The 26,793-nt window shown below is 52.2% G+C and overlaps 1 protein-coding gene and 1 long non-coding RNA gene across 2 annotated transcripts in view; one reads left to right on the forward strand and one right to left on the reverse strand.

Annotated features, from left to right (window-relative positions):
- Window positions 1–382: 382 nt before the first annotated feature.
- Window positions 383–26,793, reverse strand: part of Plod1 (procollagen-lysine,2-oxoglutarate 5-dioxygenase 1) — a 30,620-nt gene continuing 4,209 nt past the window's right edge. Inside the window, exons 2-19 of the mRNA XM_006989049.3 lie at window positions 24,700–24,791; window positions 23,553–23,686; window positions 22,965–23,128; window positions 21,323–21,435; window positions 20,146–20,209; window positions 18,688–18,785; window positions 17,573–17,674; window positions 16,916–17,047; window positions 13,545–13,666; window positions 11,296–11,400; window positions 10,898–11,023; window positions 10,070–10,211; window positions 8,707–8,820; window positions 7,847–7,912; window positions 7,192–7,296; window positions 5,924–6,070; window positions 3,574–3,699; window positions 383–1,218 (exon numbers count right to left, since the gene is read on the reverse strand). Coding sequence (XP_006989111.3) covers window positions 1,063–1,218; window positions 3,574–3,699; window positions 5,924–6,070; window positions 7,192–7,296; window positions 7,847–7,912; window positions 8,707–8,820; window positions 10,070–10,211; window positions 10,898–11,023; window positions 11,296–11,400; window positions 13,545–13,666; window positions 16,916–17,047; window positions 17,573–17,674; window positions 18,688–18,785; window positions 20,146–20,209; window positions 21,323–21,435; window positions 22,965–23,128; window positions 23,553–23,686; window positions 24,700–24,791 — 2,108 coding nt within the window. The 3' untranslated portion in view covers window positions 383–1,062. The remainder of the gene's footprint in view (window positions 1,219–3,573; window positions 3,700–5,923; window positions 6,071–7,191; window positions 7,297–7,846; window positions 7,913–8,706; window positions 8,821–10,069; window positions 10,212–10,897; window positions 11,024–11,295; window positions 11,401–13,544; window positions 13,667–16,915; window positions 17,048–17,572; window positions 17,675–18,687; window positions 18,786–20,145; window positions 20,210–21,322; window positions 21,436–22,964; window positions 23,129–23,552; window positions 23,687–24,699; window positions 24,792–26,793) is intronic.
- Window positions 7,936–9,248, forward strand: LOC121827471 (uncharacterized). The gene is made up of 2 exons (XR_006069805.2): window positions 7,936–8,040; window positions 9,046–9,248. It is a non-coding gene; the product is annotated as an uncharacterized LOC121827471 (long non-coding RNA).

The following is a 26,793-nucleotide window of genomic DNA, read 5'->3' on the forward strand; positions in this document are numbered from 1 at the left end:
ATCACCTGGCTAGATGTTAGATCTTATTAGCAAATGCCCTAAAACCAAACCACTGTGCCCAGGGGATGGTGGGGGCCACCCAAAGTTCTGTACTTGATATCATAGTTGCAGCTGCAGAAGGGTTAGAAAAGGCTATAAAGGCAATGACAGGTAATGCAGGTCTTGGCAGCTGAAAGAGTATGGCCCAACCAGTATCCAGTTCCTAGTAGAGACTTTTAGAATACATTAATGCATCCTGGAGGCCACACGGCACTGGGTTTGAGAAATGGGAGTCCTAGAGTCTACTAACAGCCTGACCTACCAGCCAGGGGCTCTTACAGCCCTCCCTGTGGATGTCTGCCAGTCACGTGCACACTGGCCCACCCCAGGCTTCGCTCATACAGTGGTTTGAACAACGTTTAATAGAACTCTCATCTCTGCCCCTGTCTCCAGAGGCATCGGGACAGGCTGACCCAGTACAGTGTGGACCTATCGTGCCCCACCCCCAAGCAGGGTCAGGAGGGAACCAAGCTGTGGCACAGATGTCTTTCCTGCCCCTCTGGGAGGATTTCTGAGTCACAGTCTCAACAGAGACAACTGTTGGTTCCGGCGACACAGACTGGGGGGGAGGGGGCTTCAACAGTCCTAAGTCCAGGGCTGGAGTTGGGGGTGGGTATGCCCAGATCTTGGTGGCACTGACACCTGAGACAGAATCCTAGGGGCGAGATCTTCCACAGGTATTCTGGGCATAGCTTCTCTGACTCTACAGTCTCCCGGGCAGCTCCAGCAGAAGTCTGACCCCAGAGAAAGTCAGAGGAAGGAGGAGGCCTGGGAACTCCAGGCAGACGAACATTACCACCGTCTCCTGAGACTGGTGGGAGCACCATGGGCAGCCCCAGTCTCAGAGGGGCGCTCCATCTCTGGTCTACGCCCGATCTTTCCAACTGGCAGCTTCAAGAGCAACAGGAATTCAGGAATTGGAGGTTGGACTGGGTTCCTTGGGGCCCAGAGGTCCCGGGGGCTGCTGGGCAGTAGTTGTCAATGAAGAGAAAAATCTAACAGAAGCAGGCAGGCACCGGCCAGTTAGGGATCAACGAAGGACACAGCAATATAGCGGGTGCCCTTGGTGGTGGGAAGCCCTTCGTGGTAGTGTGTGAGCCGTCCAGGGTGCATGAGGGCCCAGCCCTTCCTTGGGGCTCTCACGGAGCAGTTGTAGCGCAGAAATCGGCAGCCTCCGCCCTGGGAGAGAGGAAGCATCGGTGAGTTCTTTCCACATTCACACCCCTTTCTCCATAGCTCCCTGTCCTCTGCTCTATCACAGCCAAGGAGCCTACTGGCACTGAGGTCTGGGGATGCCTTGTGGAGTGACAGGCATCAGCTGCCTGAGAACGGCACTAGGAGAAACAGAGGTTGACCTTGGAGTCAGGCAGCCCCGGGCAAAGGTCACCTCCATCCTTCACTCTTTACCAAGTTTATGATTCCCCCAAGCCTCAGGTTCTGCGTCTAGAGACAGCTGACAGAAATAAATAAGAGTATATACAGAGTTTAGTTTAGCCGGGTGTGGCAGGGCCTGTAATCCCAGCACTCAAAAGGTGGAGGGAGGCAGAAGAATCAGGAGTTCAGTGCAAGTTTGAGGCCAACCAGAGATACATGAGACCTTGTCTGAAAAGCAAACACATACATACATACATACATACATTCATACATATAGCTTAGACTAGGCTGTATAGATAGACCAGGCTGTATAGACCAGGCCGTATAGACCAGGCTCCTGCCACTGCCTCCCAAGTGCCGATACACCACACATAACTTCCCACTGTTAAGTTCTTGAAAAATCACAGTTCAACAGAGCAAAACAGTGCAGAGGCTCCTCCAGCTTATATTCTTGCTGAGGCCATTCCAGGTATAACTAGAATGTGATCTCCTTGATGGAGAATCTCATGGAAAATTACCCAACTCTCAAACTGCTTACGTTGTGAAGCTCCCTACAGCTGCCACGTGAGGTGGCAGGATGTGGCTTCTGCCTTTAAAAAACCCCAAGTTCTCATGCTGGGCAGGGTGTAGCACATGGAAGGCAGAGGCAGGTGGATCTCTGGGTTCGAGGCCAGTCTGGTCTACAGAGCTAGTTCCAGGACAGCCAGGGCTACACAGGGAAACCCTGTCGCAAAACAAAACAAAACAAAACAAAACACAACCATGTTCTGGACACTTAGGGGTACCACCCAGGTCCCTGAACACTTGTGTAATCCCAACCATCTGGAATAAAGACTCCCAGTTAACTATAAACTATGTCTGACTGGCCATCTCTGGTGAGCTCCCTGTAACAATAGCTGTTTTGGTTTTGGTTTTGAAGATGGAGTTCTCATGTAGTCCAGGCTGGCCTCAAACTTGCTAGGTAGCTGAGAACAGCCTTGAATTCCGATCTTCTTGCCTCTCATTCCTAAGTTCAAGTGTGCACCACCATGCCTGGTTTTATGCCGTTTGGGAATGAACCCAGAGGTTTGTTTTTTTTTTTTTTTTTTTTTTTTTTCTTTTTTTGGTTTTTCGAGACAGGGTTTCTCTGTGTAGCTTTGCGCCTTTCCTGGAGCTCACTTGGTAGCCCAGGCTGGCCTCGAACTCACAGAGATCCGCCTGGCTCTGCCTCCCGAGTGCTGGGATTAAAGGCGTGCGCCACCAACGCCCGGCGAACCCAGAGGTTTGTACACGACAGGCAATCCATCATGCTACCCACAGAGCCACACATCTCCAGTCCCAACACAGTTGTTTTTATGGGTGTCCTTCACAGTGCCTAGTCCAGGGCCAAGTAAGTCCAAAAGAACTACAAAAAAATAGTTGTAGCTGGGCTTGATGGCACTCGCCTTTAATCCCAGCACTGAGGACGCAGAGTCAGGCGGATCTCTGTGAGTTTGAGTCCAGCCAAAGCTACAGTGTAAGGCTCTCTCTCAAGCCAAACTTTTTTTAATTGCATAAGGAATGGATGGAGGCCCAAGCTAGCTCACTAACTGGCCCTATGCAGAGGCCTAGCTGAGGCCCTCAGAATGGCTTTTCTTGACCTCAGTGCCTTCTTGGTTTCCATAGCTCTTTCTTGCAGTCACATGTTTGTGCCCTATGCCAAGGCTAACAGTCCCCACAATCCCCCCCCCAAAAAAAAAGCCTTCTTCCTTCTCATAAGGAGAACCCCAGACTCCTTCACCAGTAGCTGTCACTCATTGAGTATGTACTGGGGTTTCTTATAAGCCATGACCTGGGTCCCCTCACTTGTTCTCACAACTCATGAAAACAGAGAAGCCAAGAAGCCTGTTAGAGGGCACAGGGCTACTAAGAAAGAAGGCAGGGTACAGAACCACAGCCCAGACCTCCTGGAGTTTGTGCTCCGGCTCCTGTGAAGACACTTACGATGCCGAACTGTGCCTTGATCACACTCTTCCAGGAAGCTCTTCCCACACACCGGGCACCATTTTCCTCCAAGCCCCTGGGCCCTTTGCTCACCAGAGCCTGGCTCCTCCCTCCGCCAGCCTCAGGGCCCGAGACCCTGGCTCACCAGAGCCTGGCTCCTCCCTCCACCAGCCTCGGGGCCCCGAGGCCCTGGCTCACCTCATAATCTTCCCCGACCCTGTTGAGGGCGATGTTGACGGTGAAGGTGGAGGCATCGTGGTGAGGCATTAACGAAGGCTGCTCATCAGGCTTATAGCGGACAACGAAGGCAAGATCAAACTGGGCCTGTGACAGGGCAGGGGACAGGAAAGCCGCCGACATCCGTCAAGAGAGGCTGGGAGGGCCAAGGCGAGGCAGAGCGTACAGTGAGCTCCCATCGATCTACTCTGCTGTGCTGTTCACTCTCAGAGCGTGGGGCTACTTAATACCAGTGCCTGGGACAGCAGCTGGCACATAAGAGTTACAGGAAGAATGGAGGAAGGGAGGGAGGGACGGACAGACGGACGGACGGATGGATGGACGGGGAGATGGGAAGAGAGGAAGGAAAGGAGTCAGGTTGAGACAGGAATGACTCCAACTCCGTTTGCCCTTTCCGGCCACTATATAGACTAATGCTTCCCTGGGAATGAGCCCAGCTGCACTAGAGAAGGTGTGCTCTTCCAGAGGACCCAGGTTAGATTCCCAGCACCCACGTGGTGACTCACAACCATCAGTAACTCCAGTCCAGTCCCAGGGAACCTGACAACCTCTTCTGTCCTCCTCATGGAAATGTACACTGTGGTAAACAGACACGCATGCAGGTGAAACACTCACACACATGAAGTTAAAAAGTCAGGCATGCCTGTGAGGCAAGGGAACCGCTTCAAACTCAAGGCCAGCCTGGGTCTACATAGAAAGTTCTAGCCAAACCTAGGCTACACAGAAAGACCCTGCCTTGAAAGGCCAGGAAAAGGGGGATGAGGAGGTATAGCTCCCTGGGTAGAGCGCTTGCTGGGCATGCATGAGAACAGACTCGTCAATGATGCCACCAGAGAGACAGTAGGGAATGGAAAGGGCTTGCGGCCAGCTGAACCGTTTCTCTGGTAGACTAGTGGGAGAAGGAAGATGAGGTTTAAATACACAGAGCACAGGGCTGGAGAGGCGGCTCAGAGGTCAAGAGCACTTCATGCTCTTGCAGAGGACCTAGATTTGGTTCCCAGTGCCCACATGGTGGCTCACAGCTCTCTGTAACTCCAGTTCCAGAGGATCCAGCACCTCTCTTGATCCCTCAAGCACCCATACTCAAGTATACGCAGCTACATGCTGTGGATATTGTTCTATATAAATAAAACACTGATAGCCAGTGACCAGGCAGGAAGTAGGTTGCCAGGCAGGAAGTAGGTGGGACAAGGAGAGAGGAGGATTCTGGGAAGCAGAAGGCTGAGGGAGAGACACTGCAGCCACCGCCAGGACAAGCAGCATGTGAAGACGCTGGGAAGCCACCAGCCACGTGGCAAGGTATAGATTTATAAAAATGGGTTAATTTAAGATATAAGAACAGTTAGCAAGAAGCCTGCCACGGCCATACAGTTTATAAGTAATATGAGCGTCTGAGTGATTATTTTATACATGGATTGTGGGACTGCGGGGATTGGGGAACCTGGAGAGAAGCCCTCCAGCAACAGCTACATATACTTAAAAATACATTTTAAAAAGAAAACAAATTTACAAACAGATAAAGGTACAGAACGCTGAACCAGGAGGTGCACATCTGGAATCCAAGTTACTTGTGAAGCTGAGGCAGGAGGGTCCAGAGTCCTAGGCCTGCCTGGGCTACAAAGTGAGTTCTAGGTCAGCTTGAGCGAGTCAGTGGGACCTTGTCTCAAAACAAAAAGGAAAAAAGAGAACCAGGATTTAGGCCTGGTGGTTCACACCTGTAGTCTCGGCTCTTGGGAAGCCAAGCAAGGAGGAACATCTCAAGTTTCAAGGCCAGCCTGCTCTACAGAGAGAGACCTTGTCTCAAAAGACCGATTTCTGAAGCTGGGCAGTGGTGTCCGGGCACACGCCTTTAATCCCAGCACTCGGGAGGCAGAGGCAGGTAGATCTCTTTGAGTTAGAGGCCATCCTGGGCTACAGTGTGAGTTCCAGGCTACACAGAGAAACCCTGTCTTGGAAAAAAAAAAAAAAAAAGCAACAAAAATAAAGAGCTGGGGATCTAACTCGATTCCCAGTCCCAATAAATAAATAACACAGGAATGACCCACAAGAGGCACAGTCAGAGCCTAGGGCAGCATACTGGACCCCTAAGTGCCTCTTAACGCCCCACCCAGAGGCTCACCACACACACACACACACACACACACACACACACACACACACACACACACACACACACACACACATTCCCCTCCGTACCTCACCTGACAGTGTGGAGATATTACTCTACTGTGGGGACCAAACCGTCTACTGTCTCCCTAAAGCTGGAACTGTGCCCACCACCCCCCATCCCGCTGCCTCCAGGCAGACCCACCCTGGTGTAGTAGCCAGGGTAGAGCTTCTCGGTCATGGGGGCGATGTACTCCACCAGGAACTTGTGCCACTCCCGCTCAAAGGTGATCTGGTTCATGTGGATGTCGATCGTGGGGACGTTTTCATAGCCACCCTGGATACGGTTGTCCTGGAAGCGACCACAGAGAGTGAATCCAAGATGACACCCAGACTCCCATGCCTCTGACTCATTCCTTCCCCTTGGCCCTGGGACATTGTATGACAAAGAGGAAAGGGGTTGCAGATGTCACTGAAGCCCCAACTTGGGGCTAATCAACAGAGAGGTTATCCTGGGTAGTCAGATCCTTTTAAAGGAGAATCTTGGGCAGACAGGTCATGGTGCCTGCTGGCCTTGGAGAACCTAGCTGTCCCAAGTTCTCCAGCTTTAGGGAACTGACTTGCTCCAACAATATCATGAACTGATAATGAGACCCCAATCCATAGATAAAGAACTCCAGCAGACCCGAATTTTGCAGCTTTGTGAGGCCCCAGCAGAGGACCCGGATAAACTAGGAGACAATGAACGGGTACTTTGGGGTTTATCTTGGTGCTGAGAACCGAACCCAGAATCTTGCAACACTAAGCAGGTGTTCCGCCACTGAGTTACAGTGTTTGAAGCCTCCTAGAAATGGCATAGAAACGGGGAGGGGGGTGGAGGGGAATGGGGACGGGGACACACCACTATTCACTGAGGCTCAGGGGTCCATGGACTGTCCCTGTCTGCCCAGACACCGAAATACCTAGGTTAGGCAGGTAACCAGGAGCACAGTAGGGTCAGAGATCAGCCAATTGGGGGCACACAAATCTAGGAACTTGTGCATCTTTAAAGGCAATGCCGAAAGTTCCCAAGTTGTGTGTAGGCAAGGGACTCCTCCTTCTGAGAACAAATGTTGGCCATGCCACTTGCATCAGATGTCTAATGAACTTGGACCTGGTACCCAATGCCCTTTGTCTCCCATTGGCCCATGTCTCCCCATTTCACATGTTTGCCTGGGGCAGGGAGCTGAAGTATTCAAACACCAAGCTGGAAGTGAAAACTCTGAGCCTCGCTGTAAGGCAGCTCAAGGCCACACAACTAGCAATGTCTGTTTGAAGACCAACACTCCCAGTTTCTAAACCTCGTGTTCTTGCCTGCTTGCACCCCGAAAGTAAAGAGTCCTGGGCAGACTGGCTAGGTGACCAGAGGAGCCTAGAAGGGCATCCGGGGTGAAGGCAGTCTCCCTGCCGCCTCCCAGGCGTCTATGGCACTACCTTGTTATCACCCAGAGACCACTGGCCATAGTGCTCCATCTCCTCCACCAGCTCATCACAGGCCGTCTCCGTGAAGATGGGGAACCAGTAGACATCCGGACAAGGCTGGGAAGAGGGAAGACAGAGCTCCTGATAAGTCTCCCCCAGCCCCTCACCAAGCCTCAGGGGAACTCACTGAGTGTCCCCGAGGAGGGAGGGCTCAGTGGATGCTGGTTAGACTGAGTGAGGGGCTGAAGAGGGACAGAGCTTGGATGGACTTTGCAGCCATGGTTACAGCCACAGCTACCATCAGCCACGGGACTGCAGATGTGAGTGACAGAACAAAGCCCCCACCCCTCGTTCTTGGCTCGGAGGCAGCATGTGGGGATGGTCCCTCCTCCTCTTCCTTGAATTCCCAATCCTTCTGCCTCCATCTCCTGAATTCTGATATTACAGGCCTACACCACCATGCCCAGCAGTTCCGTCCTTGTCAAAAGCAGTTCTTGTCAAAAGTGTCTACAGAACTCAGCTGGAAAGTGCTGCTGAGGGAGAGGTCAATTCACCCCAAGCACTGCCAGAGCAGACAGACTGAATAGTTCCTCTCCCATCTGCCCTCACATTCAAGCTCCACCCCCATGTATCCCAGGGCAGCAACTGTGGGATATGAACCCCTTACCGTCTCCACCAGCTTTCCCGTCAGAGCCTTGGTGTAATTCTCATGGATGTACTTCTCTTTCCAGTCCTGTAGAGAATGCAACATGGAATGGGATTCCCAGGCCTGGCCTGAGTCAGCGGTGGTCACCTTAAGCTTAATAGCCTGGGATGCTCCCAGGGAGCCTCCAGCCTTCAGGTCCCTCAAAACATGAGTAGGTACGAACTCAAGAGAGGCTGGCAGGCCGGGCGGTGGCGCACGCCTTTAATCCCAGCACTCAGGAGGCAGATCCAGGTGGATCTCTGTGAGTTCAAGGCCAGCCTGGTCTACAGAGTGAGATTCAGGACAGGCACCAAAACTACATAGAGAAACCCTGTCTCGAAAAAAACCAAAAACCAAAAACCAAAACAAAACAAAAGAGGCCAGCAGGTTATCATATGTTCCTGCTGGGTGTGAGAGTGTTATCTGGATATACAGGATCTCACATCTGCACCTTCATGTACATTTGTGGGTCTGTATGTGATTGTGTATAGGCATGTACAAATGCCCATGTCAGCTACACACCCCATCATTTAGGCGTACTGTCATACACTGTCACAACTGCTGCTTGCTTCCTCTGATTACTGAGACATCCTCAGAGGTAAGCCAAGTCAGGGAAGAACAATTTTAGAATCCAAGTAAGTGTGGCCCAAAGGTTAAAAAGGCTCAAATAAGTCATCGCTCCCTGCACCACTAGAGGGCGATATGTCTAAGGCTCCCTCTATACGAGAATAGCACTGCCGGAGGTGAAGATGTGAACAGGTCACGCAGGCGTCTCTGGCCACAAGACCACTGAACTGGAGTCTCTGTGACTCCCAGTCCAGGTCTACCCACCCAGGTCTCACCTCAGGGTTGCTGAACACCTCCCAGAGATCATTATGGAGGTGGGTGGTCTGGTAGTTATCCAGGGACAGCAGATGGCCAAAGGTGTGTCGATTGGTCAGGAACATGAACACTTCCTGTGGAGAGTAGATGGTTAGACAAGCCTCCTCACCCTGCAGACCCCAGGGAGGGGCAGTGCAGTGTTCCACCACCAGATTCAAGTTTACAAGATTAAAGACCTATGAGAACAGTGTGCGTCCCAGCACCCAGCACAGCTCCACCCCTGGGGATGCAATCAGGGAAGGCTTCCTGGAGGACTGAATATAAAAGAAAAGGACTCTCTCCCCCTTTCTTGTTTGCAGCACTGGGGATCGAAGCCAGAGCCTCAAGCCTGTAGAACAAGAGTACCCCCAAGGGCTACGATCCTGACATGTTGGTCACGGGAAAAGCGGAACCATACTGTTGCATTAAAACAAATTCATCAGGGCAGGTGAGAAGGCTCAGTGGATAAAGCCTGACACCCCGAGTGCAATCTGTGGGACCCATTAAAGGTGGAGAGAGAAAATCGACTCCATGAAGCTCCTTATCTCTACACACACACACACACACACACACACACACACACACACACACACACAGAGGAAAAAAAATCACATTACTGAGTGAGACACTCAGTTTGATCCCAACACTAGAAAAAAAAATCACAAACAAATATATAGTGGAACCAGGTGTCACGACCATATTATTATTATAATAAGGTATAATTATTCAGGGAGCAGAAGCAGGAGGATCATGAGTTCAAAGCCAGTATGATCCTGTTTCAAAACAATATACAAAGCCAGGCAGTGGTGGCCCACACCTTTAATCCTAGCACTAGGGAGGCAGAGGCAGGCAGATCTCTGAGTTTTCGGCCAGCCTGGTGTACAGATCGAGTTCCAGGACACCCCTGTCTTGAGAGAAAACAAAACAAAACAAAACAAAACAAAAAAACATTACACACACCAAAAAGATGAAGATGATGTGAAGGTCTCTTGGACATACTTCTCAGGATACACTGAGGCTATATCAAATTTATAAAAAAGCTGGATGTGGTGGTACACATCTCTATTCCCAGAATTTGGGAGACTGAGGTAGGAGGATCAGGAGTTCGTGTCTATTGTAGGCTAAAGGTTCTATCTTGATACATCAACAAAACACACAAAAAATAAACAGACAGTGCAACACCTGGTCCCTGCAGACCTGAGGACCGGCCTCACACCCAGTGCCCAGAAGTCCATGTTGGCCCCTCAGAGCTCCTGGGCCTACGGTGACAAGATAGCCCAGTGTGCTGGTCAAGGCTGGAGGACCACACTCCTGGCACAAGGACCTCCCAAAAGCCACACTGACCTGCTGCCGGACATTGGCACAGAAACTCATGTCGGCATCCAGCTTGCTGTAGTGGAACAGGTCTACGTGCCGCAGCTCAGCCCGCAGGGCACTGCCCTTAATCAGGTAGATGTTTGAGATGTAAGGCACATTCCAGACGCCGCTACAGGAGAGAGAGGAAATAAGAGGGTCACAGTCTAGCAGGAGGACTCACAGCCTGGAGCCAGAAAGAAAAGGATGTATCAAAAATATGAACAGGCTGGGTGTGGTGGCACACGTCTATAACCCCAGAACTTGGGAGAGGAAGGCAGGAGAATCAGGAGTCCAAGTCTATTGAACTTGAGGTCATAGCCGGTGTTTGAGGGGGGGCATTCATCTTAGGGTGCTAATCTGCATTTTTTTATGTTTTTATTTTATTCTGTATACATGCAGGTGAGAGAGACAGACAGACAGACAGACAGACAGAGAGTGTAAGCCATAGGACATGTGTGGAGATCAGAGAACAACTTTCTCGGAGCTGGTTCTCTCCTTCTATCCTGTGTGTCAAACTCAGGGATCAAACTCCAGTTGTCAAGCTTGGCAACAGGTGCCCTTACTCACCCAGCCATCTTGCCAGATCTAGGCTGTCTTTACAAATCCGTCTTTTATCTTGTTTCAGTGCTGGGCCCAGACCCAGGGCCTTGCAAACATATTCTACTGCTCAGTGAAATCCTGAACTCCACAGTGCTAACCTCCTCTTCCCACCCTGGGCCTGGGAGCCCAAGACAACTTTTAGGATTTCTTCTGCATGTCTGACTCTAGTCCTCTTTGCTTGAGGGCAACCGGAACAGGGAGGTGATGGGTACTCACACACGCCGCCCCTGCACAATGTCCACGTAGTCCTCAGAGCGGGCGTAGTACCCATCTGCACTCAGTGCTCCCCAGAAGTTGGACCAGAGCCTCCCATGGCGGGTCATGAGTGGGGCGATGACATTCCTGAGTAGGGGGCAGGGGCGGACAATACTGAGGATGGGAAGGGGAGGGGCCGAGCAACCTGTGATTTGCACACTGGGATCTCTACCCTTGTCACTGGGGCAGGACAGGCCCGGCTCATCAGAAACCTCACCCCTCCTATGCTAGGGACAGACTCAGGAAGGTACCGGTCTGTCAGCCTGAGTTTTCAGGCTGGGAGGCCCAAGAAGAGGGGGAGAAAGTCAGGGGCTCCTATTTGGCCAGGCTTTGCACGGGGACCACCCACACACTCTTACTTGTTCTGCTCAATCAGGAGCCGCAGGCTGTCTGGCTCCGTCAGAGCCACATCAGCATCCACGCTGAAGTAGTAGGTGCATGTCAGGTCCTGGCGGCACAGGTCTCTGTGAGAGGAAAAGGGATGAAGGGCAGAGGAAGGAGGAGGTCATCACAGTATCTCAGGCTGGTCCCAGAACTTCCCCAGAGACACCATATCTGTCATTACTGTTCGGCAAAGGGCCTTAGAACTCCTGTGAACTCAGGTGCAGACTGGGACCTCAAAGGTCCTCCTCCAGCCCTAATACCCAGACCCCAGGCTTCTTAGCTCTCAGGTCAAGGACTTGGCAATGGCAAAGGTTTGATCTGGGGGAAGCACATCCCACCGGATGGGGCTCCGTGCTGCATGTCTTGAGAGCAACTGGGCAGCTAGCAACGGAAGCTGGGGGTATCCATCGGGGCAGAGCACTTGCCTGGCATGTATGAAGTCCTGGGTGTATTTCTAGTACCCCACATTAAAAAAAATAGTAAGAATAAGCTGGGTGATGGTGGCGCACGCCTTCAATCCCAGCACTCGGGAGACAGAGGCAGGTTAACTGAGTTCGAGGCCAGCCTGCTCTACAGAGTGAGTTGCAGGACAGCCAGGACTGTTACACAGAGAAACCCTGTCTTGAACTTTTCTCCTAAATAATATAATTAATAATAATAATTTTTTGAAGTATGCTGCTGGGTACGATGGTGCACACCTGTAATCACGGCATTAGGGACAGAAGAATATCTTAACTTTAAGGCCAGCTTTGGATACACGGGGAATTTGAGGCCAGACTGGGCTACGTGAAACCCTGCCTCAAAATGCCAAAAACCTCCTAAAAATGTCCCTTTTGTTCAACTAGTCCAGGGTTCAGAAAAATGACAGTCCCTGCCCCGAAGCTCCCCACTGCCACCTTTGTTCTGCCCAGAAGCTAAGAATGGTTCTCTGTTCTTAAATGACTAGGAAAGTGTGTGTGTGTGTGTGTGTGTGTGTGTGTGTGTGTGTGTGTGTGTGTGTGTGTGTGTGTGTCCGCGCACGTGGTGGGGGATCAAAAGAAAATTATGCTTTCCTTCGAGGAAGTCAAATTTCAGTATCCCGAAATAAAATCTTTCTGGAACACAATCCTGCTCATTCATTATACATCAGTGGCCATCTTTATGGGACAAGGGCAGACAGCTCAGCAAGGGCGACAGAACCCGCCTCGCTGACTGGCAGAGCTGGTAACTATCCAGCCCTTTAAGGGACGTTTGCCAGCCCCAGATTAAGACAGAGGATTTTTTTTTTTCTCTGTGTAGCCCTGGTTGTCCTGGAACTTGCTCTGTAGAGCAGGCTGGCCTCAAATTCAGAGATCGACTTGCCTCTGCCTTGCCAGTGCTGGGATTAAAGGCCTGTACCACCACCACCTGGCGAGACAGAGGAATTTTAATTTTTTTTTGAAACAGCATGTAGCCCAAGCTGGCCTTAAGTTAGCTATGTACATGAGGATGACCTTGAACTCCTGACCCTCCTGCCTAATTTCAGGTGTTTACTACCAGGGCCAGTTTATGTGGTACTGAAGATCAAACACAGATTTCACCATGCATGCTAGGCAATCACTCTACCAACATCCCCAGCCCTGTATCAGTGGCTTCTTGTGTCTTTGATTTTGTTCTGTTTTATTATTATTATTATTATTATTATTATTATTATTATTATTAGTGTGTGAGCACACCACAGCATGAAGGGTGTCAGAGGACCACTCTGTGAGTCGGATCTATCCTCCCACAGTCAGGTGGTTGGCCTCAGGAGGTAAGACCCTTTAGGGAGACATCGTATTTTTAGTCTGTTTGTTTTTAGAGGCAGGGTTTCTCTCTGTGAAGCCCCGCAACTGTTCTGTAGACCAGGCTGGCCTTGAACTCAAGAGCTCCACCCGCCTCTGCTTCCCGAATGCTGGAGTCATCGTACTTTTAATCAGAGGTTGTCTCTGTCGGCCTTGGTCTACTTCTAGCCCTCCAGCCTCCCCGCCTTCCCTAATTTGCTTCCTAAATCCACATGACACTATCTGGGCGTCCCCAAGTTGTCCTGACAGAGACTACTTCCTCAGTTCACAGGGGAGCCCCTGAACGCAGACAGGGACAGGGCTATGCTGGAGACCACAGAGCCTTCTGAATTTCCAGCCTGCTGCTCCCAATGCCACGGCCCATCCGCCCGCCACCATCCGCCCACCACCATGCATGAAGAGAACCCCCAAGCCTGACTCACGCGCCCATGTTCCTGGCGTCCGCGTTGGCCATGCGTACCTCAGGACCCACTAGCTTCACAGACTGGTACTCACTGCCGTGCTCTGCCAGGAACTGCTCTACTTCAAGTTTGTGGTGTTGTTCCTGGAGGTGGACGGCAAGGTGCAGATGAGGGTGCAGGTTCCGGAAACAGCAGTACCGTCACTTGCCAGGGGATGCTCTGTCTCTGGCACACTCCCGCCACCTGCTTCTCTGCAGGGACTCTAGCCAGCCGGAGCATGGCAAACATGGCTCTGGCAGGCCTTGCCCCTCTCCCCCATTCCCACTAGATTACATTCCTAACGCTGGCCTCTTATTTGGCCATTTCCTCCTCCTGAAGCTGACTACCAACATCTAGCTATCAAAGTACTGAAGTCCAGCAATCAAAAGCCCCCTTGGCTCACCTAATTAACATGCTCAATTAAAATGAAACACCTCATCCTAACACGGGGTTTCCCCTTGTACCTTTATAAACTGTCATTTGCCTATGAGCCACGTCTGTCTCCTCTCTATCCAGAGGCAGTCCTTTGTCCCCTCCGAGACAAACATCCCATCCCTTGGTCTCTTCCCCTTCTCCCTCATCCTCTATCTCCTGTCTTTGTCCCTTATCCCTGCCCTCTGTCCTTCCAGGGACAGAAATATCCTTCGTGCTGAGAACTTGCTCTCGGGGTGTCCTGAGCCGGTTCTGTTCCCCTCAATCTGTCAGTTGTCCTTCTCTGGTGACCCTTTCACACCCATCTTCCCCGGCCAGTCCCCATAGGCCTCTTCCCAGCTCTGTGGTCAGGACAGCTCCTCCTCCCAAGGACCCCACATCCAGAAGCTCTGATGATCGTTGGGGGTATGGTGTCAACCAATGTACCAGGGGATCTAGATGCATACATGGACAGTCTGCACCTGCCTCCCCCCAACCCCCAGGACATGGAGTGAACAGGCTTTTTATTTCCAAACCTAAGCAGGGATGTCCAACCTACTGACATTGTGGTACCACATCAGCATCATCTACAAATGCTATCCTGGGATGCACGTGGCCTAAGGATCACAGGTTAGGTCCACAAGCTAGACCAACATCTGCTCTGCTACAAAGAGCTCATGACCCTGGACAGGGCCCTTCACCTGTCTCTACTTTAGGGAAAGATGTCCCCTCCCTCAGGTCACTGGGAGCAGGCAGTGAGTCAGAGCCAGCACATAGTAGGTCCTCATGTCTGTGACTGTTCTCTTTCTATACAAAGCAGAAGTTCCTGCAGGGGAACTGTGAGCCATGAGAGGGCAGGTCCCATTGTCTTTCCGTCTGTGGTGCCTGCTGTACATCAGAGGTGAGTGTGAGGAAGCCAGGCAGGGAGCCGAGCTGAGTGGGAGACTGTGGGTCCCTGGGACAGGACATCTTGTTGGGGCTGGAAGGAATACAGGGGAGACTCAGACAAGACAGCTGAGCAGGACTCAGAGAAGACAAAGGGCCCCAGAGTCTGGGGAAGATCTGGCCAGTCAAAGACACAGCAAAGCAGAGGAGCCAGCACTTTACCTAGCCAGTGGAGTACTGAGCCACCAGGCCTGCTCCCCTCAGAGCCCAGGGCTCAGGACTTGTACCCATTTTCCCTGAAGGTGCTAAAGCAATGGAAACCAACTTGACTTTGAGCAGATCAAACCCACAGCATTAAGGAGACAGGAAACAAAAATGGCAGCAGTCAAGGTGTGGAGGTTTGAACGAGAACGGCCCCCACAGGCTCATACGTTTGAATGCTTGGTCCCTAGATGGTGGAACTGTTTGGGAAGGATTAGGAGGTGTGGCTTCGTTGGCAGAGGTGTCGCTGGGGGTGGGCTTTGAGGTTTCAAAAGACTCCTGCCATCCTTAGTGCTCCTCTCTCTCTGCCGGCTGCTCTTTTGTGATTCATTCTAGATGTGAGTTCTCAGCTGTTCCTGGCACCACGCCTCTGTTCCACCATCGCGCACTCTAACCTTCTGGAACCAATTTACTATTATTTTTATAAGTTGCCTTGATCATGGTGTTTTGTCACAGCAATAGATAGGTAACTGAGGCGCAAGGGTACCCACTGTGTGCTACCTGTAAATGGACAGCGCTTTCGTTCCTTACTATTATAGATAAAACCTAAGGATTTGGGATTGAAGAGACTGATTGTTCGGCCACTAAGAGTGCTTGCTGAGCTGGGCAGGCATGGTGATTCACACCTTAAAGTCTGGCACTGGGGAGGCAGAGGCAGGCGAATCTCTGAGTTTGAGGCCAGCCTGGTCTACATAGTAAGTTCCATGACAGCCATGCCTACACAGAGAACCCCCACCTCAAAAAAAATAAATAAATAAACAAACAAACAGTGGGTGCTTGCTGCTCTTCCAGAGGACCTGAGCCTGGTTCCCAGCACCCATGTCAGACACCTCACAACAACCTGCAACTCCAGCTTCAGGGAATCCAACACCCTCATCTGGCCTCCACGGGTACCTGCATTCGCGTGCCCATGAACATATACATACACATAATTTTAAAAATTAAAATATTTAGAACCCAAGGCCCCCCCACACACACACACACTAGGCAAGTATACTACAGCTAAGCTACATCCATAGTCCTCCATAAAATGTTTTTTTATGGGAGAGGGGCAGGCTCACTATGTAGCCTAGGCTGGCCTTGAACTTACAAACCTCACACCCAGGCCTCCTCGGTAGCTAGACATATCCTCCCCACCCCCTTACTCTTCTGTACTTCACAGGCCAACTTGTTTAACCCCTGCAGCAATTTAGTGTGATTACCTGTGGGAGCCCACAGAGGTTTCCTAGTGAGATCTGAGCTTGCCTTACCCAGCTGGGCTGCATAAGGGGATGGACTGACTATGTGTGTGGTTACCAGGTGTTTGGAAGGGTCTGTGCTTGGCTGTGCTAGGGGAGGTCTTTTGCACTAACCCTTGGCATTTCTATAAATAGCTCTTTAGAAGAGACAGAAGGGGCCGGTGGATAAGGATCCAGGCCCTCCCGAGGATATCCTGTGTTTCTATCTGTCTCTCCCCTCTATATTTCTATCTAAATCTCTTATTCCTTACTCCTTAAGAGTACCCTGGGGGAAAAGGTGGGGATGGGTCCCCCACAATTACCTCAATTCCAATCTTAATTTAATAAGTGAGAAGACAGGAGCAGAGAGCTTAAGGTTGGTATCCCAGGTCACACCGCCAAGAAAAGTCACATCGCTGGGATTCAAGCACAGTCCGCCTGACCTGGTCAGCCTAGTGATTTGGGGACACAGCCCACTACCCACTTCCATTCGGCCCAGATTCAATGGGATCCTCAGAGGTCTTAGGATCTCTAAGGCTGAGCTCTTGAGTCAAGCCCCACACGGCAGCTTCTACTCACATGGTTGTGAATGAAGAGCCGCATCTGTTTCCGGGGGTATCGTAGGCGCAGCAGCCGCAAGAAAAACAGGGATAGGAATGGCGTGGGCTGCTCAATGAACACACCGACCAGGACGGTGGGCAGAGCTTCATCCTGCAGAGGGAAGGACAGAAGGCGTCGTGCAGGGCCTAGTCACTGCCTGCCACCTTACCACAGCCCAAGGAAACCTGAGGTGGAGGCACACGGCCATGGGCAGCCCGATGCCCAGGTCGCGGAGCATCAAAGCAGGCCATGCAGGTGTGGGGCTGGCAGGACACATGGCGAGGCCTGTCTGAGAAAGGTACAACCAGTTCCCAGGCTCTAACAAGGGCCAGTGGAGAGCATGACACCAGATCCTGGCTGGGGTGGTGTTCAAGCTGGGCCATAGAGGCTGACAAGGGCTCACAGCATAGGAGGAGGCTAGGGGAGAGTCAAGGGCTAGGGAGAAGAAATGGACTGGGACATCAGGAAGGAAGCTGGAGCCTGTGCAGTCCGGAGGAGCTTCCCGGAAGAGGCACTTGGGTGTCCCCACAGACAGAGAGAGAGATAGCCTCTTTACCTCTCACCAATGCACCTCCCCTTTCCCCCATCTCATGGCACTGTCCTCAACTGTCTCCCTCAGCTCAGGCCTGGCCTCACCCCAATGCCCCTGAGGCTGCGGAGGCCCTCATCACACACGGTGCAGCCCGTCTCGAAGGTCCAGAATCGCGGAATGTAGTTGCCCAGGTAGTTCAGCTGTAGCTGTTGGGAGTCAAATGCAGTTAGGAAGGCCAAGCCAGCCACACCCTCAAACTAGCAAATTCCATCTCCCTCCTGCCTGCCATCCTTCATCCCTCCTCCGTCTTGGAGGGAATGCTCCCTCACCCAGAAGAGCAAGCACCCCTGGCTGCTGGAGAGGGAGCTGGGGGCTTAAAAAAACCCAGATTCCTAGGGACGGGGCCTCACAGGATTCTAGGCAGCAGAGCTGGGTGGAACCAAGATCTGCATTTTCCTTTTTCTTCTGTTCCCCCGCACCGGGGGGGGGGGGGGGGGGGGGGGGGGGGGCTGGGGAGCAAGAGTCTCAAGTAGTCCAGGTTAGCCTTGAACTCACCATGTAACCAAGAATGACTTTAAATTCCTGATCCTCCTGCCTCTACCTCCCGAGTTCAGAGATTACAGGTGTGCACTACCATGCCTGGTTTATGTGGTCCCTGGTGATCAAACCCAGGTCCTCAGGCATGCTAGGCAAGCCCTCTGCCGGCTGAGTTACACCTCCAGCACAGATCAGCATTTCCCCTAGGGTATCTTTCTTCTCCTGCCCACAGGATTCTAAGGCTGGGGACTGACAAATTTTCTACGAGCCATAAACCAGTCCTCCAGGACCACTTAGGTTTGCTGTCCCCAGCCACCATCTGCTCTAGCCCCTCCCACAACACCATGAGTACAGACAGCCATTTTATTTATCACAGATTGGTCCCTCGTGCAGGTATCCAATACACGTTCACTCAGTGAATAAATGCCATATCACAACAGCAAGATGGTTTTGGAACCGTCCTCAAAGCCTAGATGGGGACAGTGGCCTCTAATGGGTCCTGTGATCCAGCAGGGATGGACAGGGTACCACTGCCCACCACAGTGGAGAAACAGGACACCAGGTCAAGCTTGTGTCAGAGGACCCCAAACCGTGGCACTAACCCCAGAATGCAGTCACCACAGAAGCAGAACTGGGACTCTGGCTTCCTCCCACACTCCCCCAAGGTTGGGCCCCTCCTTACCTTGGTGGGCCCATTGCCATGGATGACCACTGGAAGGGTGTCATAGGCCAGGTTCCGCGCTCTCACATGGCCTATTTCAAACTTGAGTACGACTTCATCTGGGGGCCAGAAAACACAGACCTATCTAGCAGCAGAGGGGCCAAGGCTGGGGCCTCACGGGCTGTGGCTCCGCGAAAATCATTTCACCCCTCTAAGCCTCAGTTTCCCCATCTTAAATTCCTTCTTTTTGTTTTTAAAGATTTATTCTTATTTGTGTATATGTGTGTGTGTATCATGTGTATGTGTGTGTATCATGTGTATGTGTGTGTGTGTGTGTGTGTATCGTGTGTGTGTGTGTGTGTGTGTGTGTCTGTGTGTCTGTGTGTCTGTGCACATGAGTGCAGTGCCCACGGAGGCCAGAGGCATCAGATCCCCTGGAGCTGGAGTTACAGGTGGTTGTAAGCTGCCTGACATGGGTACTGGGAACCAAACTCCCATCTCCTGGAAGATTTCCTAACCACTTTAAAAATTACATTGAGCCAGGCAGGGTGGCTCACGTCTTTAATCCTAGCAGGCAGACAGATCTCTGAGTTCAAGGCCTGTTTGGCCTACAGAGTCAATTCTGAGACAACAAGGGCTACACAGAGAAACCCTGTCTCAAAATAAAAATAAATAAAATAAAAGTTACACTGATTTATTTAGTGTCTGGGGTGGAGGTCAGAGAACAACTTGCCAAAGTCGGTTCTCTCTTTCAACCATGCGGATGCTGGGGCCCAAACTCAGGTCTTCAGGCTTGGCAGCAAGCGCCTTTAACCACTGAGCCGTCCCTTCTTCATGGGGTAAATGTGTGGCTAGCAAGCATCTGGCACAGCAGCATGGAATGAGCACAGAGGCCACAGTGACCCCTGTCCTTCGTGTGGTGACTCACTGGAGCCAGAAGTGGGGTGGGGGAGGGGCAGCAAAGACTAGACCATCCCAGCTTCAGACACAAGGTGCCCACCCAGAGGGGTGTGTATGACACGTGGTCAGTCAGGAAGACCCGTAGCAAAGCAGTCATCACCAGCCGTGGGCCTGAGGAGAAGGGGTCACTTGTACTGGCGTGGTATGCATGGTGGGGTTGGGGCCAGGTGCCTGCCATAGTTATCACTGCCTCCCCCTAAGCGGAACATCTGCGCTTCCCCCACCTTCTGAGAGACACAACTTTGCCCCCACAACATCTGGAGGGTCTCTGGGATCCGGGCAGGAGGCTGACATCAGCCCAGCACAATGACCAAGGAGGATCCACTTGGTTTTCCTTCTTCGGTCCAACCCTGATAGGAATCCTCAACTCCTTCCAACTCATTCCTCATGCTTCCCGCCTTAGCTCCCTTCCTCCTCAGACCCCACCCTCCCTCCCCTCTCAGGCCCCACCCCTCCTCCCCTCTCAGACCTCACCCCCTCTTCTCTCTGGCCCCACCCCCTCCCCGCGCTATGGCTCACCCAAGGCTCCATCCAGGTTCTGGAAGATTCGGCAGCGGTGGTCCAGGCTGATATTGATTTGCTCCTGCAGGAAGGAAGGCCTGGGCTGTAGCAGGGGCAGGCCCCAGCCAGCCGAGACCAGGTCCCCAGCACACCCAGCATCGGGGAGCCTGTCTCCACACTGGCTCAGCCTGCCATATCCTGGCTCTATTGAGAGAAGCAGGAAATCTCAAGACTGGAAGGAAGCTAAGGAAACAGCTGGTTCAGCCATACAGATGACAGCCACATGACAGCACACGCTGAGGTGTGATGTTACTATACGTCAGTCTCCAGTCCCGGGGCCTATGTACAGGTATGAATCTGAGCTTCACACTATTCCAATGAGAAATGCTAACAGTCTGGTTTTCCACTCCTTAATACATTAACTTTTGGTTTCTGAGACTAAATCTTAGAATATGCAGGCTGGTTCTGAGCTATGTAGCCCAGGCTGGCCTCAAATCCATGATCCTCCAGGGTCCCACATGCTGGAGTTACAGACACACCATCAGATGTAGCTTTGTTCGTTAGTTTTCATGTGTTTGAGTGTTCTACCTGCATGTATGCAAGTGTGCCATGTGCAGTGTGTGCCATGTGCATGTACCCACAGAGACCAAAGGAGGGCAACAGAGCCCCTGGAACTAAATTACAGAAATTGTGAGCCACCCTGTGGGTTCTGAGAACACAACCCGGTCCTCTGCAACAGCAGCAAGTGCTTTTACCCCCTAAGCATCTCTCCAGCGATATACGTTAACTTACCTTGTGTGCGTTTATGTTTGTGTGAGTGTGTGTGCCACAGTCACATATGGAGGTCAGAGGACAATTTGTAGAAGTCTGTTCTCTCCTTCTACCGTGCAGGTCCAGGAGACTGCACTGAGTCATCATGCTTGGCATCAAGCACCTCTACCCACTGAACCACAACACAGGCCCTTGGCTTTGCTTTAACCCAACCACACTGCACCCATTACTCCAGAACAGTAAGCAATGACCGTCTTATTTTAAAGCCCCTAAGTCTACTGCAGTTTGTCACAACAGCCCGAATGGACGGACACACCAACCCAGTGGCTCAGACCCCACGACTGTCCCCAGTGCAGCCTGGCCAGTGAGATCCGGGGTCAGGATTCTCCAGACCCCTCGCCCCAGCCCACCTACCGCCTCTTACCCTCTTCTCCGGGTCCAAGAAGATCTTGGTGTAAAAGAGCTGGTCACTGTCACTGTCCTGGCCCTCCCACTCGGCCACCAGTTTGCTGAGGTTGGGGGCATAACCAATGAAGCCTGAGGGTGGTAGAAGGGACAGAGACACACTTAGCTTCCTCCAGCCTCTGGGCTAGCTCCCTCCATTCCCCGCCACCTCCCCGACTCCACTCATAAACCTTACCTCTTCACTTCTGACCGAGGGGAGGTGAGGTACAAGCTAGCTAATGGCACTGGATGAGCATTCCCAAGATGATGGAACCACTCACTGAACTGAACCCACTTAGTGCCCCTAGAGAGCAGATCCACAAGGATCCCCGCTTGGATCCCCTTTACAGAGTCATCTGAGCAGCTTGGATCGGAGAAGAGGGGAGGCTGGAAAAATGTCACCCAGCACTCCAGGGTCCGAGCCCCGACAAGCAAGGAGAGCCCAGAGGAGCCCCTGGATAAAGTGGGGGTTGCACAGGCAAGGAGGGAAGAAACAGGGCACGTGACCCCTGGGCTAGTCACACACACACACACACACACACACACACACACACACACACACACACACCGCACCCCAGAGACACCCCCCTCCCCCCACCGCCAACCATGGCCACTGCGTTAGCTCTCCGGGTCAGTGAGACTCGTGGGTGGGGCCTGTGGGTTCTACTCTCCGAAAGGACCAGAAGGGGCTGAGGGCTGAAGTGCCTGAACAGTTCCAGACAGTGACGGAGGGCCAGGCTCAGCATCAGGAAACGAGGAGGCACAGAGGGTGGTGGGTGTGGGTCTGAAGAGATACAGGGGTTTTTAAACCGTTTTTGAGAAAGCGTCTCTCACAACTCTGGACAGCTCTGCCCCTCATTAGCTAACCAAGGAGGACCTTACAATCCGCCTGCCGCCATCTCTCCAATTCTGGGATTGCAGGTGGCACCACATCCCCTACGCAGTGCTGGCCGTGGGACCCAGGGCTGTGTGCATGCTGGACAAGCGTTCCACCAACTGAGCTACAGCCTCAGCCGCTTTTTGTGTTTAATTTTTTTACACATTTATTTGTGTGTGTTATGTGTGTGAGAGAGTATGCGTGCGTGTGTGTGTGTGTGTGTGTGTGTGTGTGTGTATGTGTAGTGTGTGAGAGAGTATGTGTATGTGTAAGCTGTGTGAGTATAAATGTGTGCGTATGTGTCAGAGTTGTGTGAGTGCACATGTGTGTGTGTAGGTCAGAGGACAACTTTCAGGAGTTGTTTCTCTCCTTCCATCATATGGCTTCTAAGGATCAAACACAGATTGTCAGGCCTGATGGAAGCTATGCCCACTGAGTAATTTCATTAGTCCTGTCTTTTTTAAAATCTTTTTTTTTTTTTTTTGGGGGGGGGGAGGTACAAGGTTTCATGTAGCCCTGGCTGAGCTACTGGACTCTAGAGATCTTTGGGAAGCAGAAGTGATGTGGAAGATGAAGGAGGAAGGAGTCAGGGGTGACTCCAGTTTCTCCAGCACAGCTGGATGGCCCTTCAACAAGGTGAGGAAGACATCCCTCAGAGGCTCTCTTTGAGACTGTATGCATTTGGAACCCATGACCCGCAGTGAGGTCAGGTCCTGGACCCCACACCCTGCACATGGCCTCTTACCTCCAGAGCCCAGGAACCTCTTGCCGTCAGAGACTGTTGGATACTTGGCCTCCAGTCTCCGGTCGGGGTAGATGAGCTCCTCAGCTGAGAAGACCACCCGACTCTTGGCCTGCTGGAACTTCTTCAAGAGTTCCCGAGGCCCCGAGGCAAACACCACATCGTAACTGTGGCCAAAGCGAGAAGAAGAAGTTGAAGCAGGTCCAGAGAAGGCACCCACAGAAGGACACAGGGATCAGGAGCCCCTCACATTCTACACCAGCCACCATCCAGGAGATAGATCTGCATGCCCTACCTCCCTCAGTCTGCCATATTTCCATGCCCATGCTGGGCAGGACACAGTCCCCATAATCCATGTCCTTGTCATATTCGAACATGGCTCATCTGTCATTTTTGGCAGCTCATACCTCCCATCTTTTCACCAAGAGGAGTATTGGCCTGCATCAGAGAGACGTATCCTGGGGTCTCTTAGATAAGCTTAGCTAGAGGGAGCCTCCCTTACACGTGATGTCCAGGTCTTATTTTGGACCCCCTGACCCCAATACCACCCTGCACTCCAGGGACGCAAGCAGGAATTCCCAGCACATCCACCTGTCAGTGAAGAGAATAACCAGGTCCTCCTTGTCTGCATGCTTTTCCAGAGCCTTCCTCAGCAGCCGAACCTTCTGCCCTCCACCTGCTGATGGTCCGCTGTCCGCGCTCCAGTCCTCCCCCAAGCCCAGTGCCTGCAGAGAGAGGCCCCCAGCTTTGGTAGAGAAATATTCTTCCACCAGTTTGGGTAGTGAACATCTTTGCTTCCTTTCAATCCATTGTAGGGAAACAATTCCAGGTGATGCCAGTGGTGGTCATGTGACCAGGGACAACCAATCACTACCCCCCATTCCTCTGCCCCTCCCATAGCTAGAGCTTTGAGCATGTAACCCAAACATGGCCTATCACAGTCTTCCCTGGGACTCTTGTGTTAAAATTAAGGCAAGGCTGTTATGAATGGCTAAGGCTGGAAAGTTGGGGTGCAAAAGTCTAGGGCTAGAGTCACCTTATCACAGTGGAGGGAGCCTGCCTCTGGAGACAGAAAAATAAAGCTCTTTGCTGCCTGGGACCCTGGATCCAGCTACGTCTGAAGTAATACCCTGCTTTATCACGACCCATGATTTCGTGACGATACATTTCCTTCCTGGCTTCATACCTAGCTCTGTGTAGGCCACGATGAGGCCAGTGTGAGTACATCTCTTTTCCCAGTGCCCAACACTGTGCCTGACAGAGAAGGACTCAGAATGGTCCTCCGAGAAGAGGGCTGACTCCCTGCAGAGTTGGGCCCCATGAACTGCCCACAGAGGCCATGACGCCCATGCCTGGCAGACAAGCATGTTTCTTTGTGACAGAGTACACATTCCAGAGGTCTTCGGACCATATCCATTCCAAGATGGCCCAGGGGATTGTGGGAATGATGGTTCCCCGGTCCTGCCATCCACACTAGCCTTCCAAGAGAGGCCTCTGCATGCTACCATCCAGGTAATCCACATCTCCCTCTCGCCTCCTAGAATCTGTTCACACTCTGACCTTCATTCTAATTCCTGGGACCTGATTCTTGGGACCTGAGTCTGCCCAAGAGCCCTAACTGTGGGAAGCCCTAGCCCCTCGATCCCCCCACCATCACACACACACACACACACACACACACACACACACGCACACGCACACGCACACACTGTCTCTGCCTTACCCACGAAGCCCTCACCTGAACTTTGTAGTTGAAGAACTGGGCTGAACGCTTGAAGCGGCGGAAGCCCTCGGTCTCTTTCGTGGCCACAGTGAGGACCAGAAGGTTGTCTGCGGACAGAGAAGGACATGGGGAGCTGAATGGGGACGGAGGAGAGTCTCGAGTAGTGGCCTTCTTCGTCACAACTCTACAGACAAGGGCTCAGGCTGTGCCAAGGGCTGTCCAGTGGGTTAAGGGCAGAGCTGGGACATAACCCTTGTTTCCCTATTCCCTGGGCTCCTTGTATGTGGAAACTGACAAACAGGACAGGCAGCACCCAGGGCAGGGCGTCTGCACCCTGCCTTATGAAACCAAGTCTCTGGCTTTAGAGGGTGCAAGCATCATGGGGGTGGAGGGGAAGATGCCCTGAGTGCTGACCATGGGAGGGTCTCTCTGGCCAGCGCTGGGCATTAGAGCAGGAATAGCAAATGCAGAGTTCACGAGGCCACTTGCTCTCTATGCATACACTGAGGGTGGACATACTCATCCACTCTGGTCTCCCCCAAGCCTACGAGGCCGACTTTCCCAATGCCACGCTTCCAGTTCCATCCCAGCTGCCTGGGATGGAAAACCGACTTGAAATCCCCTCACCAGTCCATGTCTGTGGGTCTGAGCAGCTGGTACTCTTTCCTCCCTCTCCCTCCTTCTCATTTTGAAAAGGGGTCTCATGTAACCCAGCCCCATATCCGGCTAAATGGTAACAAAGCTGCCCGTGAACTTCTCATTGATCTTCCCGCCTCCACTCCCAGATGCTGAGGTTGCAGGCATGGGCTACCACACTCAACCACACTCAACAAGCCTGGCTTTGTCAATACCCTCTTAACAAGGGACCTCTCCCCGCTCTGCAGTGTGACTTCACCCCTGCAACAGAATGTGCTAGAAGCAGCTCCCAAGACATGGTCTGTGGGAGCCCCCAGAAGGCCCTCTCGACCCCACTGTGAGGCTGTGATGCCTGAGGAGTTGGGGGTTGGGAGCTGGCCTGCCTGGCTAGATCCTTGCAAACTGCATGAATCCCAGGGCCAGTCATAACAGCACCTCCCCCTTCCCTACTATCAAGTCCTGTGAATCCCACTCCGACTTCTGCCCTTGGAGGGTGGGGGACAGGCCCACTACCCTGTAGTGGTATTTGCTCCGCCCATGACCCTGGGCTGTACGGCCCAAAGGAGGTGGTGCTTGCTGCGGTTGTACGTGACCTCAGATAAGAAGCTGGAGAAGGGACACAGGCCCCTTCTCCCGGCTCCTGGCTGGGAGGTGAAGTCACTTCTGGTCAGATCAGAGGACGACTTCTGCTGTCTACTCCGTTCTATAATCATGAGTGTATTTCCTCAATTTATATGTTAATAAATTCTGTTACCCATTTAATAGACTCACGTGGATTGATCTTAATACTGCTCAGTGGCCCCTTTGCACCCAGGACCCCCATTTACCTAGGTGAACAACACACACACACACACACACACACACACTGCACACACATACACACACACACACTGCACACACATACACACACACTGCACACACATACACACACGCGCGCGCGCACACACTGCACACACATACACACACACACACACACACACTGCACACACATACACACACACACACTGCACACACATACACACACACTGCACACACATACACACACACACACTGCACACACATACACACACACACACACACACACACGCACACACACATACACACACACATACACACACACATGCACACACACATACACACGCACACACACTACACACACACACACTGCACACACGCACACAGAAAAAAACAAAACAAAACAAACCCCAAAACCCAGCCAGGCCAGCGGCAGGCAGGTAAGGCCTTCCCCTTCACCTACCACTGGATGTAAGGAGTTAGAGCTGAGAGAACAAAAGAGCCCAGCTCTCCCAAGCTGGCCGAGGCTGCTTAGGCAGGAGGCTGTCCCTGTAACAAGAGATCAATGCCAGGGGGCCAAGCAGGGATTGGCAGGACCCAGCAGGGTGGGCCTGGGGAGGATCGGATGATGCCATAAACAGCTGTGGAGGAGTAACCTCCCCACTTGACCCACTTGGG

This window comes from Peromyscus maniculatus, chromosome 2, assembly GCF_049852395.1.
Source record: "Peromyscus maniculatus bairdii isolate BWxNUB_F1_BW_parent chromosome 2, HU_Pman_BW_mat_3.1, whole genome shotgun sequence".
NCBI classification, from domain to species: Eukaryota; Metazoa; Chordata; class Mammalia; order Rodentia; family Cricetidae; genus Peromyscus; species Peromyscus maniculatus.